Genomic DNA, 20,402 nt, shown 5'->3' on the forward strand with positions numbered 1-20,402 from the left:
CCATACATATTTCCAAGAGTGTTATTTTTTTAGTTGCATTTACTGTCTTCCTGGAATGCAATTTGACTGACAAACAAAAAAGCGATATATTGGAATAATTTCATTGTAAAAAAAACATGAGCAAATTGTTTTTTTTTGTACTTTTCATATTCAATGCAAATTAATTCATGATATATTCTGAGAAAAACAAAGAAAACTAATTGTGCATTTGTTGCATTGTGCAGCACACACATCACTGCAAATTAATGCGAATTAATGCCTGAATCCAATTTATTAAAAAATTTTGAACGATTCATATATGTGCATGGGAGCATTTTGAGAAATAGACGCAATTTTTTCTCTCCAATGTGTCCTAAATAATATTTCCATAGCAGCCGCCACCATGACCTTTGGCTTTGGTTGTGTGCCAATCTTGCATCGCCTAATATATACTGTATGTATATATATTCTGCTCCTCATTTTAATTGATACAGAAGTAAAAAAATGTTTTATTCGATTGAAAGCAAAAAAATGCACCTCCGCATGACCGCTTTTTCCAAAAAAAGAATCATGTATGTTTACATATTCAGACTTGGCAAATACAGGTATGCTGATGCATAGCTCACCGAGGAATCTGCCGGACCAACGGCTTTGCTCGACTGGTCATACTTGACAAAGTGCAGCCGCGGCCAATCAACCTCATCACCGCCACCATTATGCTGCCCCTCCAGGGCCCCCTCTGCCAGGGGGTGGGGATACAGCTTATTTACAGCAGCCAACAGTACGCCAATAGGGTGTCTTCCGCAAATGGTGTTCTCTGTGCCGTCCAAATAGCGCCTGAATCCCGCATGATCCATACGCGCAACAACCTCCATCCCGTCCCAGTCAAGCTTGCGGATAGACTTCCAAATTGGAGTGTCCCCGGGCAGCTGCCTGCCACCGCCGCCGCCGCCGCGCGCTTTACCCAGGTGCGTCGCTCGGCCAGTGGGTTGCTGTCCGTCGGGGCTCAATTCCTGGTAGTACGTGTATTTGAAGCGGCTGCCCCAGTGGCAGAAATCCGACGAAATGACAAATAGGTTTTGCGGGTCGGCCAGATACGGCGCCAGTAGCTCGCCATAATACTGCTCGCCGTCGAATCTCAGGCTACCTACCAAAATAGGAACCAAAGAAACCCGATCGATCTGCCGTTCAAATATCTTGAAAATATACGGCAGATGCATCTCCAAGCTATGCTCGTCCTCATCCACATCCCGGCTCATTGTCTGCCAATTCCCATGCCCCTTCAATTCTCAATAGTTTCCAAGTCAAGGGGCAGGTTACCCAGCGGCGTGCTGTACTCCTTGCACTTGCTGAGTGCGCACCTGTTGTTAAGAAAGACATGGTGCGAGGGGCCGAGAATAAACACTCGCTTGATCTGCGTGGGGTCGATGCATTTGTATGCAAAGGCTGCATTGCTTCCGCTGTAGCTATATCCGGCATGCGGTCCGATGATTGCTCGTGCTCCCTGGATGGGCACGGGGGTTTTGTCGCCAGCGGGTTCGATTTCACTTACTGGATTGGGCACGATGTCGAGCCAGCTATCGAGCTGCCCGCTAAGCTCGTCGGCGTTATCAGAGTACCAGCTGCCCGCGTGAGTTGCGCGGCGAGTAGACATGTCGATGGTGGTATACAAGAATATATATAAAAAGAAGAGGGAGGTGATGGATGATGTCAAATGGTACTTGTAAGCAATAATAACCAAAAAAAGAACAAGGTGCTGAAATGATAAAAAAGCAAGAGTAGTACAAAGAGAACGGTGAGAAAATTAAATAGCAGCGGACACAAGGCGCGCAGGTGACGACAGCAAAAATCAACATCAACACCGTCGTCGTCATCCATGCCTGATGCATGAATGAATTGCTAAGCAAGCCCTTAATCAAATCTTCAAAATCACATTGTATTTTTTCGATTATTGAATTTCATGCATCTTGACCTTTTTCTTATTTTGGCTACCAAAAAAAACATACAGTAAATTCCGCGTGCTTGCACCTGGAAAGATTTAATATGGTCTCAGTAATATAATTGAAGCTTTTGCACATGGAAACATTCTAATCCTTGTAGCCGATCAGGTTCTGGCGGCCAACAATCTCGCCAATAACAAACAGCGCCGAAAGCTCGAAGGTCTTGATGGCGCCGTTCTTCCACTGCTCGACGGGGATATCCTTGATTGACTTGATGTTCTTGACCTTGACAAACTCGAGGACCTTGAACAGTTGGGTCTCGGCGGCGGCAAAGTCAGCCTTGGCCGGGAGCGTAAAGTTCTGGCGGACAACGACCTGCTTGCCCAAGTGGTAGACGACCTCAGAGTAGTACAGGATGGGCTCGAAGATGCCTATAACAATAAAGGTTGAATATAAAAATAAAAGATCTCCATTTAGTGAGCTGGATCATAGAGGCTCAATAAGTTTGTTATACATGCAGAGGCCTTCTATGTTTTGTTGCTGAAGCACTTACCGACTGCCTTGTTCAAAGGACCCTTAACAATGGCGGGCAGAGGACCGGTGACGATCTTGTACAGGTTGCAAAGCGACTTGGTCAGACCCTGGGCTAATAGTGCACACATACAAAAAAAGAAAATCGTTTAGCTTGCTGTTTGGGCATTCGCACAACTCAACTAAAATGGCTGTGCCCAGCCTGAATGACATGGAACCGCGGTGTAACGCACTCTAGCTATATCTCTGGCCAAAGGTATCTGTCGTCCTTTTTGCTCAATATAAAACAAATACTTACACTTGACGGCGCCTGTGGCATTGGAACGACCTGCCCGGCCTTCTGGGTAGTGGATTCAGTGCTGGCATAGCGAATGTAGGCCCGGGTGACGGGGGCAGTCTTGGAGAGAACACGCATGGACATTTTTATATGTAATGGGATATATGCTCTGAATGCTTCCAATTTGTACAAGAACAAAAAAGTGAAAAATTAAATGAGAAAAACGGACAACGGAACAAAAAAAAGAAGAGATAAAAATATGAAATGCCAAGATACGACGGGCATTCCAGGCAGCGTTATTTTTGGGATGTATGCCGCTTTTAACAGTATGTTTTTTCTTGCCAGCCCGTAGCATTATTAGCGGACGGCTGAAACTTTGGGGGAGAAAATGCGCGTAAAGCTCGAAAGACAGTCCGCCCCTTTTTCCCCGGAGCTTATCACGGCTCGGCCCGCTTAACGTCAACAGCAGCGCGGCTCGGCCGCTCGCGAACCGAAAACGGCCTGGAGATTAACAAAAAAAAAGATTGCAAATTCTAAAAAGCTAAAATTTTGATCTTTAGAAATTGTTGGTGCTCGTGTCAATACGAGACGGCGCGAGCTTGGAAAACAGCTGAAAGTGACAAGCCATGAGTCACAGCGATAGTTTTTGGCGTGGGCTGTTATCCAAATTGGTCAAAGCGGAAAAGTGTTGAGCCTTTTATTCGTCCGCCCAATTTGGCTATCGCATATAAAAGGGCCCTGAGTCGGGACTCCATTTTCTCTCTCGGCCTTTTCTTATTTAATTTTCATTTTCCATTTTTGCACACGACACTAGCTCTCCACCTTCTCTCTCTTTACTTTATATTTTCACATTTGTATTATGCCCAGCGCATCCAACACCAAAACAGAAGACCAGAAAATGAGCGGCAAATCCAACGACAGCCACCGTTACGTCCATGCTCTCAACGAGCTTGACGATGTCAACATTGCGCGCATCCGCCCTCTCATCCCGCCCCAGATCCTCATGGAGGACCTGCCTCTGACTGAGTCCGCTGCCGCCACAATTGTCAAGGGCCGTAAGGCGGCTGAAGCAATCATCCAGGGCGAGGACGATCGTCTTCTGGTCATCGTCGGCCCCTGCTCGATCCACAACCCGACCGCAGCCCTGGAGTACGCTGATCTCCTGAGCGCCTATGCCGAGACCTCCTCCGAGGACCTGTGCATCGTCATGCGCGTGTACTTTGAGAAGCCTCGCACGACGGTCGGCTGGAAGGGCCTGATCAACGACCCCGACCTCAACAACAACTACGCGATCAACAAGGGCCTGCGCAAGGCCCGCACGTTGCTTCTGGACATCTCCGAGAAGGGATTGCCGGCTGGATGCGAGCTGCTGGATACCATCTCACCGCAGTACATTGGAGATCTCATCAGCTGGGGTGCCATTGGCGCGCGCACCACCGAGTCGCAGGTGCACCGCGAGCTGTCATCGGGTATGTCGGTGCCCATTGGATTCAAGAACGGCACCGACGGCAACGTCAAGATTGCTGTGGACGCGATCAAGTCGGCAGAGTCGCCCCACTGCTTCCTGTCGGTGACCAAGCAGGGCCTCAGCGCCATTGTTGAGACGCAGGGTAACAAGCACTGCCACATTATCCTCCGCGGTGGCGCCGAAGGGCCCAACTACGAGGAGAAGTATGTCGACAACTATGTCGCGCAGCTGACCAAGGCTGGTGTCAACGCGCGCCTGATGGTTGACTGCAGCCATGGCAACAGCTCGAAGGACTTCCGGAAGCAGCCCATTGTCTCGGACAGCATCGCGCACCAACTCAGCGCCACAGAGTCAGGCAAGAACATTGTTGGCGTGATGATTGAGAGCAACCTGGTCGAGGGCAACCAGAACATCCCCGAGGACGGCGATCTGTCCAACCTGGTGTACGGCAAGAGCATCACCGACGCGTGCGTCAACTGGGATGACACGGTCAAGATGCTGGACAACCTGCGCGAGGCCGTGTGCAACCGCCGCAGAAGAGCTGCTGTCGCTGCCTCTAATTAGGGTGGACATTTTCTGTTTCTACGTTTTGTTTATTTTTAACTTTTTCAAACGACTAGTCATTATCACCCGCTCGCTTTGCTCGCTGATTACTCAGACTGTTAATCGAGAATGGGTTCAAATATGTAAGAATATGTGAGGCGTTAACACCACCAGAATATGGAAAAAAGGTGAAAAACAGGAACTGGCTACTGAGCTACATTCTTAACTCTGCGCCATTTGGGCCAAGGATCTAACAAGCCCTCTCTGGTCCTAATATTCAGGCAGCCAATTAAAAAGTTTTACTTTCCAAAGTTATCGTTCCCGTTTACTTTTGCACAATGAACACACAATTTCCATAACCGCTTTTGTCGAGTGAGACTGGTGGATTTAATCAAGACGAGGATCAGCAGTATGCATCCTCCGCTGCACCCAATACGCTGGCTCGATTTATTTTTCAAAGTTCAAAAAACTCGAATAGTGCCTGAGCAGCATCGTTTTTTGTTTGTTTTTTGTCGCAAACAACGTTCCTCCGAGTGTTCCCCAACCCCTTGCAGAATAAACCAGAGCCTTCCCCCTTCATGGTTCTCCATTCTTCCTTCTCCTTCGCTTGACTTGTTCACTTTAGTAATTTTATTTCTCACGATTCAAACTATTTTATATATAATTTACAGACTATAACAACGCTCATACTTTTAAGACCTCAACTCGCATGGATTATACAAAGGTTCGCTCACCGCCAACGCTGGTGTAAACACCATTGTTTCCCTTTTTGAAGCTCCCGAGCACTGCTTCTACTGTCGATTTTTGCAGCCTGTCAAAATGTTGGTACTAACACGACCCCCTTTATTATCGTAAACATATATTTTTTGAGCAAGCATATAGTGTGAAAGCGCAAGCGATTTCGATACAAAGTTCCGCATTCTCGTCGCAAAGCTCGATGTTGTCGAGCACGAAGAGACATGGCAACAGCTTGATGACGCGTTGAAGGGGCTTGTTTCCCTGGTCAAGGCGGGTGCGACAAAATTTGACACATTTGTGCCGAGTATCAAGCAGGCAGCGAAATATATCAACAGCGCAGTAAGTACCAATTTCGACGAAACTCTTTCGCTATACCTTTTTTGTTTGACTATTGTGTATTACATGTAATATCTCTCATGCTAAGCCGTTCTTTCGTGTTTATATTTAATAGGTGATCAGCGAGCGCACGCGTCTTAGCGGCACGGCACTGTCGTTGGTCGAGGAAATGGCGCGGAATTTGGAGTTGCGGTTCTCATTGCTCAGCGATTTGCTGTTCCCGTCAGTAATGAAGATATGTGGTCGTGCCAACAAAGTATTTGTGACTCGCGGGGTCAAGTGTCTAACCACAGTCATCACGTATGCGCACATCCCCGAACAGACCCGCGCATCTGCGACGCAGCCTCCACGGACGCCAACAAAACAGTCCGCAGCAGCGCAGCAAAGTTTCTTATGGCCATTATCTCCTGTTGTACAGTGCCCGAGCTGACTCCGCACTTGGCCATTGTCGAGAAGGCCATTGCGACAGGTGTCGTTGATGCCAATCCGGATGCGCGCACAACAGCCAGGCAGTCGTACGAGATTTACATCAAGCGCTTCAGCACGCGCGTAGAGGCTTTCCACGCAGGACTATCGTCGACGGCAAAGAAGTACTTGAAAATCGACGACGGCGCTGCCGGCGGACGGCCACAGAGCCAGTTTGCTGCCTTTAAACAGCAGCGCGTGCCGCTGCGTGAACGCATAATGGCGCAGAGGCCCAACGCGAACCCTGTGGTGGGGGCTGCGCCTGATGCCCAAGTTAGTGCCAGCGGCCCGGTCCGTCCCAAGCCAGTACGCCCGATTACCAGACAGGCGCCGACTGCTGTGCGTCGCGACGGAACCTCAACGCCAGCCCCACTGTCCATTGTTGACCCTACAGTTATTGCCCTGGAGTCAGCCTCTGAAAGTACTGCAGACTCTATCCTTACTCCCGTCGCAGCTGCAACTGTCGCTGCGTCCGCGCCGCCAACTATGGGCATGCGCAACCCCAGCCTGGAAAATATCCTCTTGTCTCCCAAAGGTTCTGAGCCTGCCATGGCACGGCTCCTAAACGAAGAACCGGCTGCCGCTGCCGCTGCCCCCGCCGAACAGCTGCTGCCTGTCGATTCTGCTCACGCATCGGTGTCACCTGTAGTTACTGTTCCAGGCAGCCGTATTGCCTCTCCAGTCGCCACCGTTGCTTCTATTGCTGGCGCAGACACTGCTTCGGTTGCAGCATTGGAGATGACGAAACTGTGACCGAGACCAGCAAGTCTGCCACGCCGCCAGCAGTTGCGGAAAAGACCGCTGAATCCGCCGACGAGCAGACACTGGCAGAGGACCCAAAGATCATTGAGGCTAAGCCCAAGTCGACCACGCGGGCGCAGCGCGGCACTGGACTCAAGTTTTCTTCACTGAACGCGCCAACCACCAGCGTGCGTTCGACGCGTGCTCAGCATGCCGTGCGGCCGCAATCACGCAACCTCGTTTCGTCACGCATGGAGGAGGCCCTACGCGCCCAGCGCCCTGCAAAGGCGGCTGCCCCTGCAGGAGTTATCGCTGCTGAAACCAATGTCGACGCCAATGCCGATGCCGAGCAGCCCAGGCGCATGACGCTGCGCTCTGATAACATTGCATCCACCACAGCAGCTGTTGCTGCTTCTGCTTCTGCTGCACCTGGGTACCTGCGTGCAACGGCATCGTCCGCCAAGCGCGTTTCAGGTGAGTACACCGAATGATTCGGATTATCCTGCTATTCCAAGCCCTGGCTTTATTTTACACGCACTCCGCTACACTTCCTCCTCTGCCGCCTCCGCCTCTCAACTAAATCCTCCCTGCTGCATTTGTTACTTCTTTCTTGTTTTCTTCTTTATATGTAGAGTCTAATGCTGCTGTTACCACCGCTGCGAGTCGCATTATTAAGCGGCGAAAGTGCGCTGATGATCAACAACATCAGAACCCTGCAGCGGCATCCACTACAAGTGGGCCGCCCCCTTCAAATACGGCCAAGGCGACAGCCACTGCGCGTCGTCGATCAGCAGTCAAGCGCTAGCATCTAATATTTTGGTTTTCTCTTTCGTTCAAAAATTCAATTTTCCTGACAAATTTAATTACATTGTTATATATTGCTATTGACACTTAGGTGTGGAATAATTTAAGTGTTTTCATGGTATTTTCTTGAGTCGGTTGGTCAGTCGCGAGTAAATCCGCCGGGGCGCCTTGCCCATGACCGAGCGGAACAGCTGGGGCGTGGTCATTTTAGTTACATTTACAGTGTTGGTGTTGTAGGCACCGTCGCCATTCAGCTCTGATGCAACACTTGACCTGAACGTTACTGCGCCAGTGTGCGTGTGCATGTGCATGAGCATGTGCGTGTGCGGGGCCTCTGGGAAATCTGAAAAGCTGGGTATGGTGGCGGTTTCGATCTCAATATTGATGCTGTCTTTAACAGAGGCGGCAGGCATTGCATCTATGACACTATCCTTGTCGGTTGTTCTGTAGTCGGTCTTATCGACCTCTTCATCGTACACGGGCCACCCGTTTACAAACCGCGAAGGCCTGAGCGCATATCTGCGCCGAGAATAGGGCTGCTGCTGGCGCTGCTCGGACCTACCATCTGACTATCATTGATTCCTGTCGAAGCAGACGACGTGCTACTAGAAATGCTGGAGTCGCACGACACCCTGGTGGCTACGGCAATTCCACACAAGAGATCTGTCTTTGGCTCATCAATATTCCCTGCTGCTGCTGATCGCCGGGCAAGGCGTTGTCTGTGGTGTGCAGGTGGGCCAGTATATTATTGTTACCCACCACGCTCGACTCTATACGACGCAGTCCGGTGGAATTGGGAGTTGCAGCAAACATTTTTAGCTCCTGTCGTGGAGCTGGTTTCGCAGTCCCCGGACCTGTGCTCTGCACTCTCGCAGAGACGTCTCGAGGTCTCTGATATCCGTGCGCTGGCAGGCTATGGTATGTTGTAAATCGGATAGTACGTGCTGGTGGTCAGCATTTGCGGTCTGAATGGCCTTTTCAGCAAAGCGGGTTCCTGCTATATCGGTTGTCGTTTGTTTGACAAACGGGGTTTTTGGAGCGCACGGCAAATGCTCAACTCCAAACCTCATATCTGGCGAACTCTCCGGAGATGGGTTTATGACAGCTGCAATATTTGACACTGCTGACCGGCTGCTGCCGTTTCCCAGAGTCGGCGGCGTCATGGGCATTTGTACCAACGATCTGTGATGACCATCATTACTGTGTGTCTGCCCACCGATGATTTTCAGAACCTCCCGCGTGGTTTCGGACATTGGCAGGGCGCTGAGACCGCCGACAACAGCATAGATGCGGTCTAGGTGGTCTCTAAGCTCTAAAATCGCACACTCGTACTGGTCTGTTCGGCGGCGAAACGTGAAAAGCTCGTTGCGCTCAGACTCTAGAAACCTCACCAGATCGTTATTTTCGGCGCTATCGAGCAGCCGCAGTATATCTGTGACTGCTTGTACATCATCGTTGCTAATTGGTGAAGTCATTGCTTGCTTGGACGTGTTGGGTAGTAGTGCGATTGGTAGGTGTTTTGTATGTGTTACCAGTATTAGAGCAAATAATACGATGTAGGAAGGCAAGGATATGAAAGGCTAAAACAAACACTTATCAAGCCGTTATTAAATATTTTTTGAAGGAATTTTTTATTCATTCTGCAAACCAGAAATGCGGCTTATTTGAATGTGGCGTATTGGAAATATCTGCTTACGCGCATGTAAAATGGTTTAATTAAACAGCTATTTTTGAAATGAAAAACACAAGATTTCAGAGAAAAAAATCCACAAAAGCCAAAAGCAACTTTCAGCCGTCTCGATATGGAGATGTTATAGCCAGGGTCCTGTGAAATATATTCGCCATTTTTGTTGCAGCCGATCTACTTTATATTTTGCAATATTTGCAATATTTTGTTGTTATTTTCATGTTTACATATTGCAAACTAACAATGTTTTGGTTATTGGCATTCTCCAAAATAGCATTCACTGCATGAACTGTTGCGACTATAAGCAACTATTTGCATTCGCATTCATGCATAGATTTCGGCTCGCTGTTCCCTGCTGGGTGAGGAACCAGATGCAAAAATATTTTTATTGATGACTAACTCGTTAGGGTGCTCTGGTGATCTCATCTATTGCCATTCTGATCGTCTATCTGTCAAGTTTCCATTGGCACTGTGATGTTTTGCGATAAAGAAAAACTTGGCTGTTCTCAACATCTTCTACCCCAATAAAATATATATATTCGGATACAAGTGTGCAAAAAATAGAAAAGGTGAGAAACGCAGAGGAAAAGGGGGCTGAAATTTTTTGGTCACACGAAGTAAAATCACGGTATTTTATTTCCCCGATCGTCTCTAGAGAAAAAAACCTTTATCCCTCGCTTTTTGCAGTTTTCTCCAAAGAAAAAAAACTGCGGCAGGTATCAATTAGACACACTGAAAAAGGTCAAATCTTGGCGTCATGGCAAGACCTTTTCCTCCTTTGTTGTCTTGCGTTTGAAAATAAAAAATATTTTCGATTATAGTTTTTTACACCCGATTTGTTCATTTCCTGTCAGGCCGCAGCACAAAACATTTATTTATTGCTATCATGGTTTCCATCGACCCTGTCGTATCTATGCCCCGCGTCCGTGAGCTCATCTTCCTGGGAACCGGAACCTCTGGCTGCATCCCAAACATCCCCTGCATCACGTCCAACAACCCCCGATGCAAGGTGTGCAAACTGTCGATGACGCCCGAGGGGCGGAAGAACCAGCGGCGCAACACGTCTTTGCTCGTTCGCGTCGACCATCCGGATGGTCGCATCAGAAACATAGTCATTGACTGCGGCAAGACGTTTTATGAATCAGCCAGGGAAGTGTTCATCAAGCACAACATTGAGACTGTCGACGCCGTGTTGCTGACCCATGGACACGCCGACGCGATGTTTGGTCTGGACGATTTGCGACAGTGGACCATGGGCCTGAACCTGAGCATTCCAATTTACTGCGACAAGGAGACCATGGGTACCGTGGGTGAGGCATTCCCGTATCTGGTGGACACGGGCAAGGCGACGGGCGGAGGCGCAGTGCCCTCACTGGCCTTCCATGTCATCCATGACTCTTTCAGCCCGTTTCAATGCCTGGGCATAACGATTCAGCCGCTACGGGTTGAGCATGGCACGTACAGTGACGGCAGGCCATTCTACTTTACTGGGTTCCGCTTTGACGACATCTCGTATGTGTCCGATTGTTCGCGTATTCCCGACGAGACTCGGTTGCTGATGGCTGGGTCCAAGCTGATGATTCTAGATGCGCTCAAGTGGACCAGCCACCCATCGCACTTTGGGTACTGGGATGCGCTGGATGAGGTCAGATACTTCAAGCCCGAGCGTGCCATCTTTACTGACTTTTGCCACAGGATGGAGCACAGCGAGTTGGAGCGGTATAGTGAGAAGCTTAAGGAAGAGGAGAACCTCATCGTGGACCCAGCCTTTGATGGCATGGTTGTGCCAATCTAAGATGCAGACAATGCCAGTGCGGTCTCTGCGGAAAAGTGCTTTCGTCTCATACATATTCAAAAATAAAATTGCATTACAATAGTTGTCAAATAAGAAACCGAAAACCAGGTCTGATTGGTTTAATCCGGTCTGGTCCAGTCGTTGCTGGCTGCTGTTGTATATTCAAAATATATCGGACTCACTGGTTCTTCTCGAACGTATTCATGATGTCAGTGTTCTCGAACACCACGGATTTCTCGTCTCTGAGGGCTTGAGCGCATCAAAAACCATTGACCAGGCGATAGTTGAGCTCGGAGCGGCAGCGGACTTTGGAAACACCAGCTTTACAACGGGGAGAAGGTACGAGAAAACTTTCTCCATGGGCCGTGACTCCTCGCGGTCACACTCAATCATGCCAGGGCGGTAGATGGACGCATGCGCAAACCCCATGTTCATCACCTCATCGTCGACCTCACCTTTAGTCCTGGGATACAAGAAGCGCGAGGTCTTGTCCGCGCCCTTGGAGCTGCAGATGGAATAATGCTCCACCTGGACTTTCTTGCACGCCTTGGCGGCATTCAGCACGTAGTCGTGGTCGACTTTGTAAAACCCGTCGCTACCGCTCTTCCCACGAGTGGTACCCAAGCAGCTGAACGCGTGCGTGTGCCCAGCAAAGTCGCTCTCCAGCTGTGCAATGTTCTCAAAATCCACAGGTTTTTGTACAACCTTGTCAGCGTTGGTGCCGGTGATCTCGATAGGGCGCCGGGTGAACACAGTGACTTTGTCAAAGGCATCAGATGCCACCAGGTGCTTGATTACCTCGCGTCCGACCTCGCCGGTGCCGCCAAGGACGAGAGCACTCTTGCCGGGTGTTTGCGTTTTAAACTCACGGGCGGCCTCAAGGAAGCCTTTGCCAAGAATGACGTTGTCAACAGACAATTTCAGTGCAGCGGTGGTGGCCATGGCTAGTTTTGGTTTGGTTTGTTGAAAGAAAATATATAAAATAAAATGCGGATGAAGGGAATGAAGAAAAAGAAAGAAAGAATCAGAATTTACAGAAGCGATGTCGGGTATATAAATCAACATTCTGTCGTTGTGTTCAAGCGTTGTTCGTATGTCGCAATGCCAAGACTTTATTTTAAAAGCGGAATTGGCTGTCAAATCAATCGCGATCCGTAATCAGAATTGTTTATAATTTCAATTAAATCACAATCATGCTTATGCTCATGCTTCATTCTCATGTTCATTCTCATGCTTATGTTTTCATTTCCACAGCATAAGATTGTTGCGTATCAATTAGGATTGGAGCACGCAACGCGTTATGCATGGGGTGCATGTGATGGAGCCACCATAAAGGGCCCGCGAATAATATCTGGCGATTGTAAACATTTCCATTGGAACACTAAAGAGCACGCCCAGCAATCTTTAATGACAATATTTGAAAGGGCATGTAAACGGGGGCAATTATACCGTGTGCACAAAATATCCATTAAACTAGTATTTTTATTATGCTGCAATACACATTGCTGGTAAACTCTATGACACAATAGGTCAAACTGCGAACTTTAATTATTGTACAAAATCTGTCGCAAAGTTGGCGTGCCCCAGAAAAACAGGATAATGCAAACAAAGCGTGATTGCGCGCATAGGCTGATTTGAGGGGGCTACTTTGTCTACATACACCCCATGTACAATTTGGGCAGTTATTACGATTGTACAATTAACATGCCTACCGCACACGCTCTCTTTTGAACATGAGAGTATAATAACCACAAATGCCACATAATAGCATTGTAAAATAAACAATACATAGTGTGCGAACTGCAATGTTATTTCAATTGTAGGCTTGTATATTAACACACGATGCGGTTAAAGGCATACTTTGGAACATAAACTTTTTATAAAAAAATTGATTTAAATAAAAGCATCTATCTGCCACATTTTTGTCAGAGTTAGCATTAGTTAGCCATACAATCTACTCTCCGTCCTTTTGTTATTATAATTTTACAGCACTTGTTACATTTATCCATCTCATTACATTTAAACTTTATTTTATATTTGTTTTATATTCACCATGCCATTTTTTAGGCGCGACATTGCATTGGGTCCAGAGGATCCAAACGTTTTAGCTGAGGAGATGTTCGGCAAAATTAACAATAAAATTTGGGTGGTTAAAACCCTTGTCTATATCAGCACAGTTTTTAGTGGTGCGATGGTCCTCTTTTTAACGAGCGTCTTTATTTGGCGCCGATCCCTGGTTAACCGCATCTCTTTGCGCTTAATCTTTTTAATATGCGTCAGCGATTTAATCCAGAGCATATTTACGATTCGGTCGTTCACCGCTAAAACTTTGGTCAAGTGCCAGGTCAATGGCTTTTTCATAGATTTCTGTGTGGCATTATCTGTCTACTTATCCTCCGCGATTGCATTCAATTTGCAAATGGTATTTCTGCGCTCCTCCCGCAAGCCGTTGCCAAAATACACCGAATATCTTTATTTCGCGGTTCCAATCCTCGCATCAGCCATTCACACGATTCCACAGTACGCCTGGGCTATACGCCACGATGAGTGCCACCCATTGAACCCTATAATGCCGGGCACAAAGAAGTATCTTATCTACATTATCTTTGTTACCCTTTTGGTGCCGGCAATCTTTGTCCTCTACAACGTGTTCACGTCTATTAGGGTCATCTTAACCCTTTACTTCAAGCAGCGCAAGGTCAGTCGTGCGCTGAATAGCGCATCTTTTGAGACGAATCGGCTGCTCAAAGATGCTTCGGATAAGCCAACTTCCATCAGCAAAATAGGCAGCTCACGGGTACCAGCCTGACAGCAGAAGACACGCGCCAGCTTCAGGCCGTGCGCAGGGTGTACAGAGCCTGCATTCGCATAGCATTGTACCCTCTGACTCCGATTTTGTGGTGGATATTCAATGCTACGTTTTACGGCGTTCAGTACCATATCACAATGACATACCAGTCGGACGTTTACACAATGACCGTGCTCATGTATATCAACTGGGTTGCGTTCCCGTCAATTGTAATCCTCAACTTTTTGGTGTTTCTGACCGACCCCGGCGTATGAACGTTGTGTCTGAAGTCAGAAAGTTGGTTCGCCGTCGCTTTGGGCGCACAAAGGGTGTATCCGGCTTTACTTCTGCAAGCCAGCAAACTACTCCTCGCGCGTCGATGATTAAGAAAAATGGAATCATTATTACCGAACGGGCTGAATCCAACACATCGCACAGTGATGCCTTTTCTTTAAGCTCAAACGAGGGTGACACACCGCAGTACTCGCCAGGACGTGTGCTTGAGGAGAATGGCTCGTTTACAACTACTATTGCGAGCCTTGGTGATGACAATGTGATGAGGAACGTCAGGAGCGACTCCAGTGCACAGGGTTTTTACGGCGCCATTTAATCATTTACTTCCAGCTTGTTTAATAATAATATTTTTAAAAATATTGCTTGCACACAACTTACATTTTTGTTCATTTTTTTCCTATGCAAATTGAAACAAGAAATATTAACAATGTTGAAAATAGTTTATTAAAGGTCGTAAAGTAGGAAATATATATAAAGAGTGTGCGTAAAATTCGTAATTTTAGAAGTAGCGGGCTGACAAGAGCATCTGTAGCCAAAGTCATTCTGCCTAACTAGCGTGGGGCAATGTTGACGTACCCAACGTTATAGCCCTTACATTCAAATATTCCTGAACTTTATAATTGGTGCAGTCAATTGTAATATTTTCGGAATTTTCTTGTATGACTAATGGGATGACTAGACCATTCGGGTCATGATGGCAGCAGGATACGCAATAGCAGTAGTGGCCAACGTGCTGGAAACAGCAAGCGTGACGAATAGGCTGTAGAAGTTCATGACTGGAGTAGTGGGTTGCGTTAGAAATTAGGTGCAACTTGGTTGACAAACGGAGGGGCTAATAAAAGTAATAGTGTTATTAGTGAGCAAGCGAGCAATGGCTAAGGCATAAAATCATTAAATAAAATACTATAATATACTTTGAATATAAGTGCCAATTCTAAAATTGAAAAGTCGAAGGATAATGAATTGTCTTATATATACAGGCATGTTTTATTAGAGTTAAAATAAAAATAATTAAAGTCCTTATGAAAGTGCGTTTAAATATTTTAGAGTGTGAACAAGTGAGCCAGCCGAGTGAAAGGGACGCAGGGGCTTAATTTTGCGAGTGGTGACGCGCTGATCATTTTCCTACACTTCCCCGAACTAAAACAACCCAACTAAACTCAAGGCGGAATATTTGCAAAAAATCACGAAAAATAGACAGGTCCAATATATGCGAGTATAGAAAGAAATTTTTGTCAAAGACCGTTGTCGTGTCCTTCTGTTCATTTTTTACACTCTATTTTTGGCCATGGACAAGCAACTAATAAAAAGGGGCAATGCATACTATGCCTATCGTTCAGCCTGCGCATAAAATATACGCGTGCTCATGCAGGTTGGTCTACATGCAAGAGAATGGAAAAATAACACGGGCACTCGCTATCGTTTTGTACACTACCCAATCTTGAAAAAAGACATTCGATGGTCACATAAACGAAAAAAAAGCCTGTCATTGCCTGTTGGATACAGCTTATACAATTTGTTTTTGATACTAAAATATGGCAATCCCCCCTCATATACGGCAGACACAAACGTGCGTGCAGGAAACGACATGTCCACCAGTTCTTCGTATAGTCGCGGACAGACAAATTATGAATTAAAGTTTTATTGTCCTCGTTTAAAAAGTCTTTTTGTAGATCATTTGTAAGCGGGAAAAATATATTTGTCAGATATTGAAGTGAGTTAAAACAGCTTCAAAACAATTTTTTCTGGCCTGATCCGCACATGTCTTGATAGACCGTTCGTGCGGCCAAGCACATAAATTGCCCAAATATGGCCATTTTTCTACTAATAGTCTACACAAAATCAAGCAGAGTGTAAACATTGCCCATCAATACTGACCGACAATAAAGGCAGTTTAATAAAATAAATAAATAAACTCACATTTGCAAATAGACAAACAGAAACACAGGCACGAATCGACAACATTTTTACAAGTGCACCCAGTGCACATGTTGCGAATATATCACGCGCTGGTGCCCATGCAATGACACGCACGCACGGAGACAACATGGTATTGACAGAGGTTTTCAATATATGGTGCATTTCGAGAAAACACCTCTCCCACACCATGCAGGAATCCATTTTGAACAATAGCAGCGAATTTGCCGATGCAGACAAAAAGGACCGCTTGTTGCCAACAACCATTCAAGTATGCAAGCGGTCCGCACCGAATTTTTTTGCATTAAGACACAATGTGCTGTTACGAAATATTTAATAATCTTATATTCTATGGAAAAAAGAAGCATTTGTCCACTTGTCTTCTTTTTCCCAAAAAAAGTACGAATACAAAAATGCGAGCCAAAGAAGCACGCCTCTACAAAAGCTCGCTAGGGTCACCTTCCCGCGTCAATATATTTCTGGCAATATAATACAGGCCAAACACACCAAGCACAAGAATGAGCGTCAAGTAGAAGAGGAATTTCGAATTAGCGGTTGTCAGTGTATGCGTCAGCTGGTATCGTGTCCTGTCAAACATATTTCCAAAGCGGTTGAATGTCTCGGAGGTGCCGTCTAGCAATCTGTTTTGGTCATTCACATCGTCGTGAATGTTCAGGCTGACGCTGTGCAGGGCTGTTACTTTTGCCGCCAGGCTGTCGAGGTGGCGGTTGTTTTGCTGCTCCAGCTCAAAGGCCTCACCAAGGCCTGCATCCGCTTCTTCATTTGGTGTCCGGTTCGCTCGCCTTGACATTTGTGAGGGCAATTAGGTGTAAATTACGGTGTGAAATCTAAAAATAGCTATTAAAATAAAAAACGAAAAAGAAGCTGTTTTTATTTCATTTCGTTTTTTACTTCTCTGTCCATCGCTTTTTAGGCGATGTATCATCACGTGTCACATTACGGTCGACGAGCATAAAGTATATATTTTTACCAAACAAAATGACATTCGTTGGGCTCACAAAGATAAACAGACTACAACCGCACATCTAACTGCTCTTGCTTTCCGGGTTGTCCTTGACCATGCGCTTGTATGCCATCTATTCATATCCAAGAGTCAAAGAAAAAAGAGAGCATTAAAAGTATTGTCGTTTAATGAATATGAGCAGAACAAAGTATGCTTGTTTTTCTTTCCTTGTAGATACCATCAATTAAGAAAAGGTTGTTACGTTTACTTTTACTAGTTTTTTATCGACAATGTGTACCTCTTTCTGCAGCTTCTGCTTCTCGACCCAGTTGTTGTATACGTTGAGGCCGATGAAGCCCGATCCGGCAACTGTGGTCGCAAAGAGCAATGTCGACATTGACTTTTGCATCAGGTCGTAAACGCGAAACCGATTAAAGCTCATTTGTACAGTGAATGTGTGAGAGTATTGCAAAATGCGGAATTTTTTTAATAAGAAAGGAGAAAAGAGTTGAAAGGATATTTCATGTTTGATTTAGTATATTGCTGTCCCCTCAATCTTGAATGTTAGCGAAGGCTTTGAAGCTCACAATCCGATCAAAGTCTGATTTGATCCAGGCTTTAATTCTTCAAAGTCTTGAAAATGCTCGAGCAAGGTTTTTTAAAATCACGTGTATACACCTGTAAACCCAAGCATATTTCATTTCGCACCCGCTTTTCACAGTGAAAAAAGCTTTCAATACGGAATGTTGCTAATTTTTTGTAAACTTTATCTCACTCACACAAGTATCAAACATCTTTTTACAAAATGTTTAGGCAATTATTTCTAAAGAAATCAATTGTGTCTTTCGGCGCACAACAGCGCCTATTGACAGCAGCATTCATTTATGCCGGGCGGATCACCGCCACCACTGCTACCACCTCGGGCACGATAAACTACCACTACCAGCACCACCAGTCACTGCATACTAGCAGCAGCAGCAGCAGCAACAACACACATGGCCGTATTCCCCAGGATTCATACAACGACGATAATGATGGCGATACAAAGGATTCCGCGGGAGTAAGTGATCTTCAGCACGAGGAGTTTTGCAAACGGTTTTCAAAAATCATCCAAGCGGCAAAAATGAATCCTCTGAAGCCATTGCCCGTCGACGAAGGTGTGCGGAGAGCCGATGAGCAGCTTGCCGGTGTACTGGAGGAGATGTTTGCCAAGATCAAGGTCGAGGTTACACCGGAATTGCTCGAGAGAAGACGTGTGTTGAGGGAGAAGTATCCTGCTTTGTTTAAGGATATTTCTGATGAGGATTTAGATTCAAAGTAGGAAGAAAAAATTATATATAAATAAATGAAAAATGAAAAATACTATTTTTTTATTGAAAATTAAATAGTCTCAACTTGTTCAGGATGCTTAGTGACCATCTCGACAATCTTTTCCTCAGACATCTGATTCTTCTTTGCGTTATTAGCAGCAGCAGCATCCCTCATTTTGTTCAAATCCTCTGGGCTCACCGACAGTCCCTCGATCTGCGGCTCAGTCAAGCGCAACAAAAGCTTGCGCCTCATCGAGCTAACATTTGCACTTACCGGCTTATCATCCACCTGCAGCACCACCCTCACGCGTTGGAAAAGTCCAATCGACGAGCTCTGATCGGGAGAAACCAAAGTATGCGACTCCTGCACGTACTCCAAGGCAGCCACCATTGCCTCCGAGTCCTCCTTATTGGTCGTGTACACCACGCCCTCAATACCGTAGCTGGGGATCAGCACGCCAAAGCCGTTCTGCAGAATCTGCGTAACGTAACCGGGCTCCTCAATAGTCTTACCCTTGAAGAACAGGTTAGTGTATAGCTCGACTGACGACCTTCCGGCCTGCTGCGCCATTCTGTGACGGTGGTTGAGTACCTCGCATTGCTCAGTCATCTTGGTCTTGTCTGTCAGCTCCGAGCCATATATGGCATCGCGGTCGATCGAGGCATGCAGCAACCGATGCACCATCACATCCGCGTAACGACGGATAGGACTGGTGAAATGTGTGTAAATCTCGGAAGCCAAACCGTAATGCCGGAACTCCTCAGGCGTACAAGTACCGGAGCAGAAATACTGCGCTTGCATCATGCACCGGGTAGTCAAGATGCGCAGGAGGTTGTTGAAGTACGGGTCGTTGGGCACAATGGCGCGATCAAGGGAGCGGGCCAGCGCCAGGCTGCTTCCGGTTTCCAGCTGTATTCCGAGCGGCTTAAGCGCATGCTGTAGGTTGTCAAAGTTCTGAGCCGGCGGTTCAGGGTGTCTACGCAGCATAGCGGAGTCCGGGAAGTGCTCGTAGATCTTGCCCGCGACGCTGATATTTGCGAGCAACATGAATTCCTCGACCAGTGCGTTGGTCTCCTTGAGCGCCTTCATCTCGACATCCACGGGGTCTTGCGAATCGTTTTCAAGCCGGAACCGCACCTCAGGCGAGGACAATGTTAGGGCACCGGCATCCATTCTGCGCTGGCGCAGTTTCTTCGCCAGCATGTTCAGATCGCGGATGCTCTTAGTGATCGGGTCTTTCATGGATGCGTCGTCAATACGGGTTTGAGCAGCCTCGTAGGTCAGGGACGCCTTGGAGTGAATGACGCTCTTGTGGAACTTCACATTGATAATATTGGCCTCGGGGTCGAGCTCCCAGATGCACGAGAAGGAAAGCCGGTCGACGTTGGACATGAGCGAGCACAGATTGGTTCCCAGAAGCTCCGGTAACATGTCGATACGGCGGTCAACCAGGTACACGGTGGTCGAGCGGTATGCGGCCTCTTTGTCCATCGCCGTGTTGGGCTTGACAAAGTTGGTCACATCAGCAATATGAACGCCGACCTGGAAATTACCGTTCGGCAGCTCGATCGCATGCAGGGCATCGTCGATATCCGTACAGCCGGGCGGATCAATGCTGCAGATATCCAGGTGACGCAGGTCACGGCGCTTGCCGCAGGACACCTGGTCGCGATCCGCATCAAAGAGCCAGTTACCGCCTTCGGCAGGCAAGTCCGCGTGCACGTTCTTGGTGAACGGCTGGAATGGCACATCGTGTTCAAGCAAAAGCACCTCGGTCTCCGTCGCCTTATCTCCGGCGTCGCCCAAGGCGCGCACGAAATGGCC

General features: G+C 47.1%; 12 protein-coding genes across 12 annotated transcripts; 6 read left to right on the forward strand and 6 right to left on the reverse strand.

Moving 5' to 3' along the window:
- Window positions 1-403: 403 nt before the first annotated feature.
- On the reverse strand, window positions 404-1,633 carry BX661DRAFT_209624 (MEMO1 family; the record flags this gene model as incomplete). Its single annotated transcript, XM_051538700.1, has 2 exons — window positions 404-1,267; window positions 1,300-1,633. 2 exons carry the CDS (start codon window positions 1,631-1,633, stop codon window positions 558-560), a joined length of 1,044 nt encoding a protein of 347 aa, XP_051393081.1. The 3' UTR covers window positions 404-557.
- Window positions 1,634-1,935: 302 nt separating this feature from the next.
- Window positions 1,936-3,084, reverse strand: BX661DRAFT_179622 (mitochondrial ATP synthase g subunit-domain-containing protein). Its single transcript, XM_051535254.1, has 3 exons — window positions 2,749-3,084; window positions 2,473-2,560; window positions 1,936-2,350 (listed from the first exon to the last, which is right to left on the reverse strand). The coding sequence occupies exons 1-3, from the start codon at window positions 2,869-2,871 to the stop codon at window positions 2,067-2,069; spliced, it is 495 nt and encodes a 164-aa protein (XP_051393082.1). The 5' UTR covers window positions 2,872-3,084; the 3' UTR covers window positions 1,936-2,066.
- Window positions 3,085-3,497: 413 nt separating this feature from the next.
- Window positions 3,498-4,892, forward strand: BX661DRAFT_179624 (uncharacterized protein). Its single transcript, XM_051535255.1, has one exon. It carries the CDS (start codon window positions 3,587-3,589, stop codon window positions 4,757-4,759), a length of 1,173 nt encoding a protein of 390 aa, XP_051393083.1. The 5' UTR covers window positions 3,498-3,586; the 3' UTR covers window positions 4,760-4,892.
- Window positions 4,893-5,051: 159 nt separating this feature from the next.
- BX661DRAFT_86628 (uncharacterized protein) lies at window positions 5,052-5,506 on the forward strand. The gene has a single exon (XM_051539538.1). The coding sequence runs from the start codon at window positions 5,150-5,152 to the stop codon at window positions 5,414-5,416; it is 267 nt and encodes an 88-aa protein (XP_051393084.1). The 5' UTR covers window positions 5,052-5,149; the 3' UTR covers window positions 5,417-5,506.
- On the forward strand, window positions 5,333-7,874 carry BX661DRAFT_179625 (clasp N terminal-domain-containing protein). The gene is made up of 5 exons (XM_051535256.1): window positions 5,333-5,462; window positions 5,621-5,815; window positions 5,928-6,093; window positions 6,135-7,000; window positions 7,036-7,874. The coding sequence occupies exons 1-5, from the start codon at window positions 5,448-5,450 to the stop codon at window positions 7,507-7,509; spliced, it is 1,716 nt and encodes a 571-aa protein (XP_051393085.1). The 5' UTR covers window positions 5,333-5,447; the 3' UTR covers window positions 7,510-7,874.
- Window positions 7,875-9,491, reverse strand: BX661DRAFT_179629 (uncharacterized protein). Its single transcript, XM_051535257.1, is given in 4 exon segments — window positions 7,875-8,358; window positions 8,385-8,461; window positions 8,479-8,644; window positions 8,677-9,491. The coding sequence occupies 4 exon segments, from the start codon at window positions 9,295-9,297 to the stop codon at window positions 7,936-7,938; spliced, it is 1,287 nt and encodes a 428-aa protein (XP_051393086.1). The 5' UTR covers window positions 9,298-9,491; the 3' UTR covers window positions 7,875-7,935.
- A 931-nt stretch (window positions 9,492-10,422) lies between these two features.
- BX661DRAFT_141560 (metallo-beta-lactamase family protein) lies at window positions 10,423-11,304 on the forward strand (the record flags this gene model as incomplete). The annotated part of the gene is made up of 1 exon (XM_051532895.1): window positions 10,423-11,304. One exon carries the CDS (start codon window positions 10,423-10,425, stop codon window positions 11,302-11,304), a length of 882 nt encoding a protein of 293 aa, XP_051393087.1.
- A 201-nt stretch (window positions 11,305-11,505) lies between these two features.
- On the reverse strand, window positions 11,506-12,246 carry BX661DRAFT_169848 (HIV-1 Tat interactive protein 2; the record flags this gene model as incomplete). The annotated part of the gene is made up of 1 exon (XM_051533564.1): window positions 11,506-12,246. One exon carries the CDS (start codon window positions 12,244-12,246, stop codon window positions 11,506-11,508), a length of 741 nt encoding a protein of 246 aa, XP_051393088.1.
- Window positions 12,247-13,128: 882 nt separating this feature from the next.
- On the forward strand, window positions 13,129-14,361 carry BX661DRAFT_179634 (uncharacterized protein; the record flags this gene model as incomplete). The annotated part of the gene is made up of 2 exons (XM_051535258.1): window positions 13,129-14,101; window positions 14,134-14,361. Coding segments are annotated over exons 1-2 (972 nt in total), but the record flags the coding sequence as incomplete, so codon positions are not given.
- Window positions 14,362-16,654: 2,293 nt separating this feature from the next.
- On the reverse strand, window positions 16,655-17,384 carry BX661DRAFT_86644 (uncharacterized protein). The gene is made up of 2 exons (XM_051539539.1): window positions 17,295-17,384; window positions 16,655-17,151 (listed from the first exon to the last, which is right to left on the reverse strand). The coding sequence occupies exon 2, from the start codon at window positions 17,112-17,114 to the stop codon at window positions 16,740-16,742; it is 375 nt and encodes a 124-aa protein (XP_051393090.1). The 5' UTR covers window positions 17,115-17,151; window positions 17,295-17,384; the 3' UTR covers window positions 16,655-16,739.
- On the reverse strand, window positions 17,232-17,792 carry BX661DRAFT_86674 (uncharacterized protein). Its single transcript, XM_051539540.1, has 2 exons — window positions 17,536-17,792; window positions 17,232-17,400 (listed from the first exon to the last, which is right to left on the reverse strand). Exons 1-2 carry the CDS (start codon window positions 17,707-17,709, stop codon window positions 17,350-17,352), a joined length of 225 nt encoding a protein of 74 aa, XP_051393091.1. The 5' UTR covers window positions 17,710-17,792; the 3' UTR covers window positions 17,232-17,349.
- Window positions 17,793-18,072: 280 nt separating this feature from the next.
- Window positions 18,073-18,588, forward strand: BX661DRAFT_169851 (uncharacterized protein; the record flags this gene model as incomplete). Its single annotated transcript, XM_051533565.1, has 1 exon — window positions 18,073-18,588. The coding sequence occupies one exon, from the start codon at window positions 18,073-18,075 to the stop codon at window positions 18,586-18,588; it is 516 nt and encodes a 171-aa protein (XP_051393092.1).
- Between the last annotated feature and the right edge of the window lie 1,814 nt (window positions 18,589-20,402).

The sequence above is a fragment of the Kickxella alabastrina genome (assembly GCF_025024165.1).
Source record: "Kickxella alabastrina strain RSA 675 chromosome Unknown BX661scaffold_6, whole genome shotgun sequence".
NCBI lineage: Eukaryota > Fungi > Kickxellomycota > Kickxellomycetes > Kickxellales > Kickxellaceae > Kickxella > Kickxella alabastrina.

Bases quoted from the DNA above. Each gene is read 5' to 3' on its own strand.
- BX661DRAFT_179622 (XM_051535254.1), bottom strand. From the start codon at position 2,871: ATGTCCATGCGTGTTCTCTCCAAGACTGCCCCCGTCACCCGGGCCTAC. The intron at 2,561-2,748 runs GTAAGTATTTGT...CTATTAGCCCAG, and splicing joins TGCCACAGGCGCCGTCAAGT to GGTCTGACCAAGTCGCTTTG. The intron at 2,351-2,472 runs GTAAGTGCTTCA...TTATTGTTATAG, and splicing joins TCCTTTGAACAAGGCAGTCG to GCATCTTCGAGCCCATCCTG.
- BX661DRAFT_86628 (XM_051539538.1), top strand. From the start codon at position 5,150: ATGCATCCTCCGCTGCACCCAATACGCTGGCTCGATTTATTTTTCAAA.
- BX661DRAFT_86644 (XM_051539539.1), bottom strand. From the start codon at position 17,114: ATGTCAAGGCGAGCGAACCGGACACCAAATGAAGAAGCGGATGCAGGC.
- BX661DRAFT_179625 (XM_051535256.1), top strand. The intron at 6,094-6,134 runs GTCTAACCACAG...ATCCCCGAACAG, and splicing joins TGTGACTCGCGGGGTCAAGT to ACCCGCGCATCTGCGACGCA. The intron at 7,001-7,035 runs GTTGCAGCATTG...ACTGTGACCGAG, and splicing joins CTGGCGCAGACACTGCTTCG to ACCAGCAAGTCTGCCACGCC.
- BX661DRAFT_179629 (XM_051535257.1), bottom strand. From the start codon at position 9,297: ATGACTTCACCAATTAGCAACGATGATGTACAAGCAGTCACAGATATA. The intron at 8,645-8,676 runs GTCCGGGGACTG...GCTCCACGACAG, and splicing joins TGCGAGAGTGCAGAGCACAG to GAGCTAAAAATGTTTGCTGC. The intron at 8,359-8,384 runs GTAGGTCCGAGC...CGCCAGCAGCAG, and splicing joins GAATCAATGATAGTCAGATG to CCCTATTCTCGGCGCAGATA.
- BX661DRAFT_179624 (XM_051535255.1), top strand. From the start codon at position 3,587: ATGCCCAGCGCATCCAACACCAAAACAGAAGACCAGAAAATGAGCGGC.
- BX661DRAFT_86674 (XM_051539540.1), bottom strand. From the start codon at position 17,709: ATGAGCTTTAATCGGTTTCGCGTTTACGACCTGATGCAAAAGTCAATG. The intron at 17,401-17,535 runs GTAAACGTAACA...GGATATGAATAG, and splicing joins TCGATAAAAAACTAGTAAAA to ATGGCATACAAGCGCATGGT.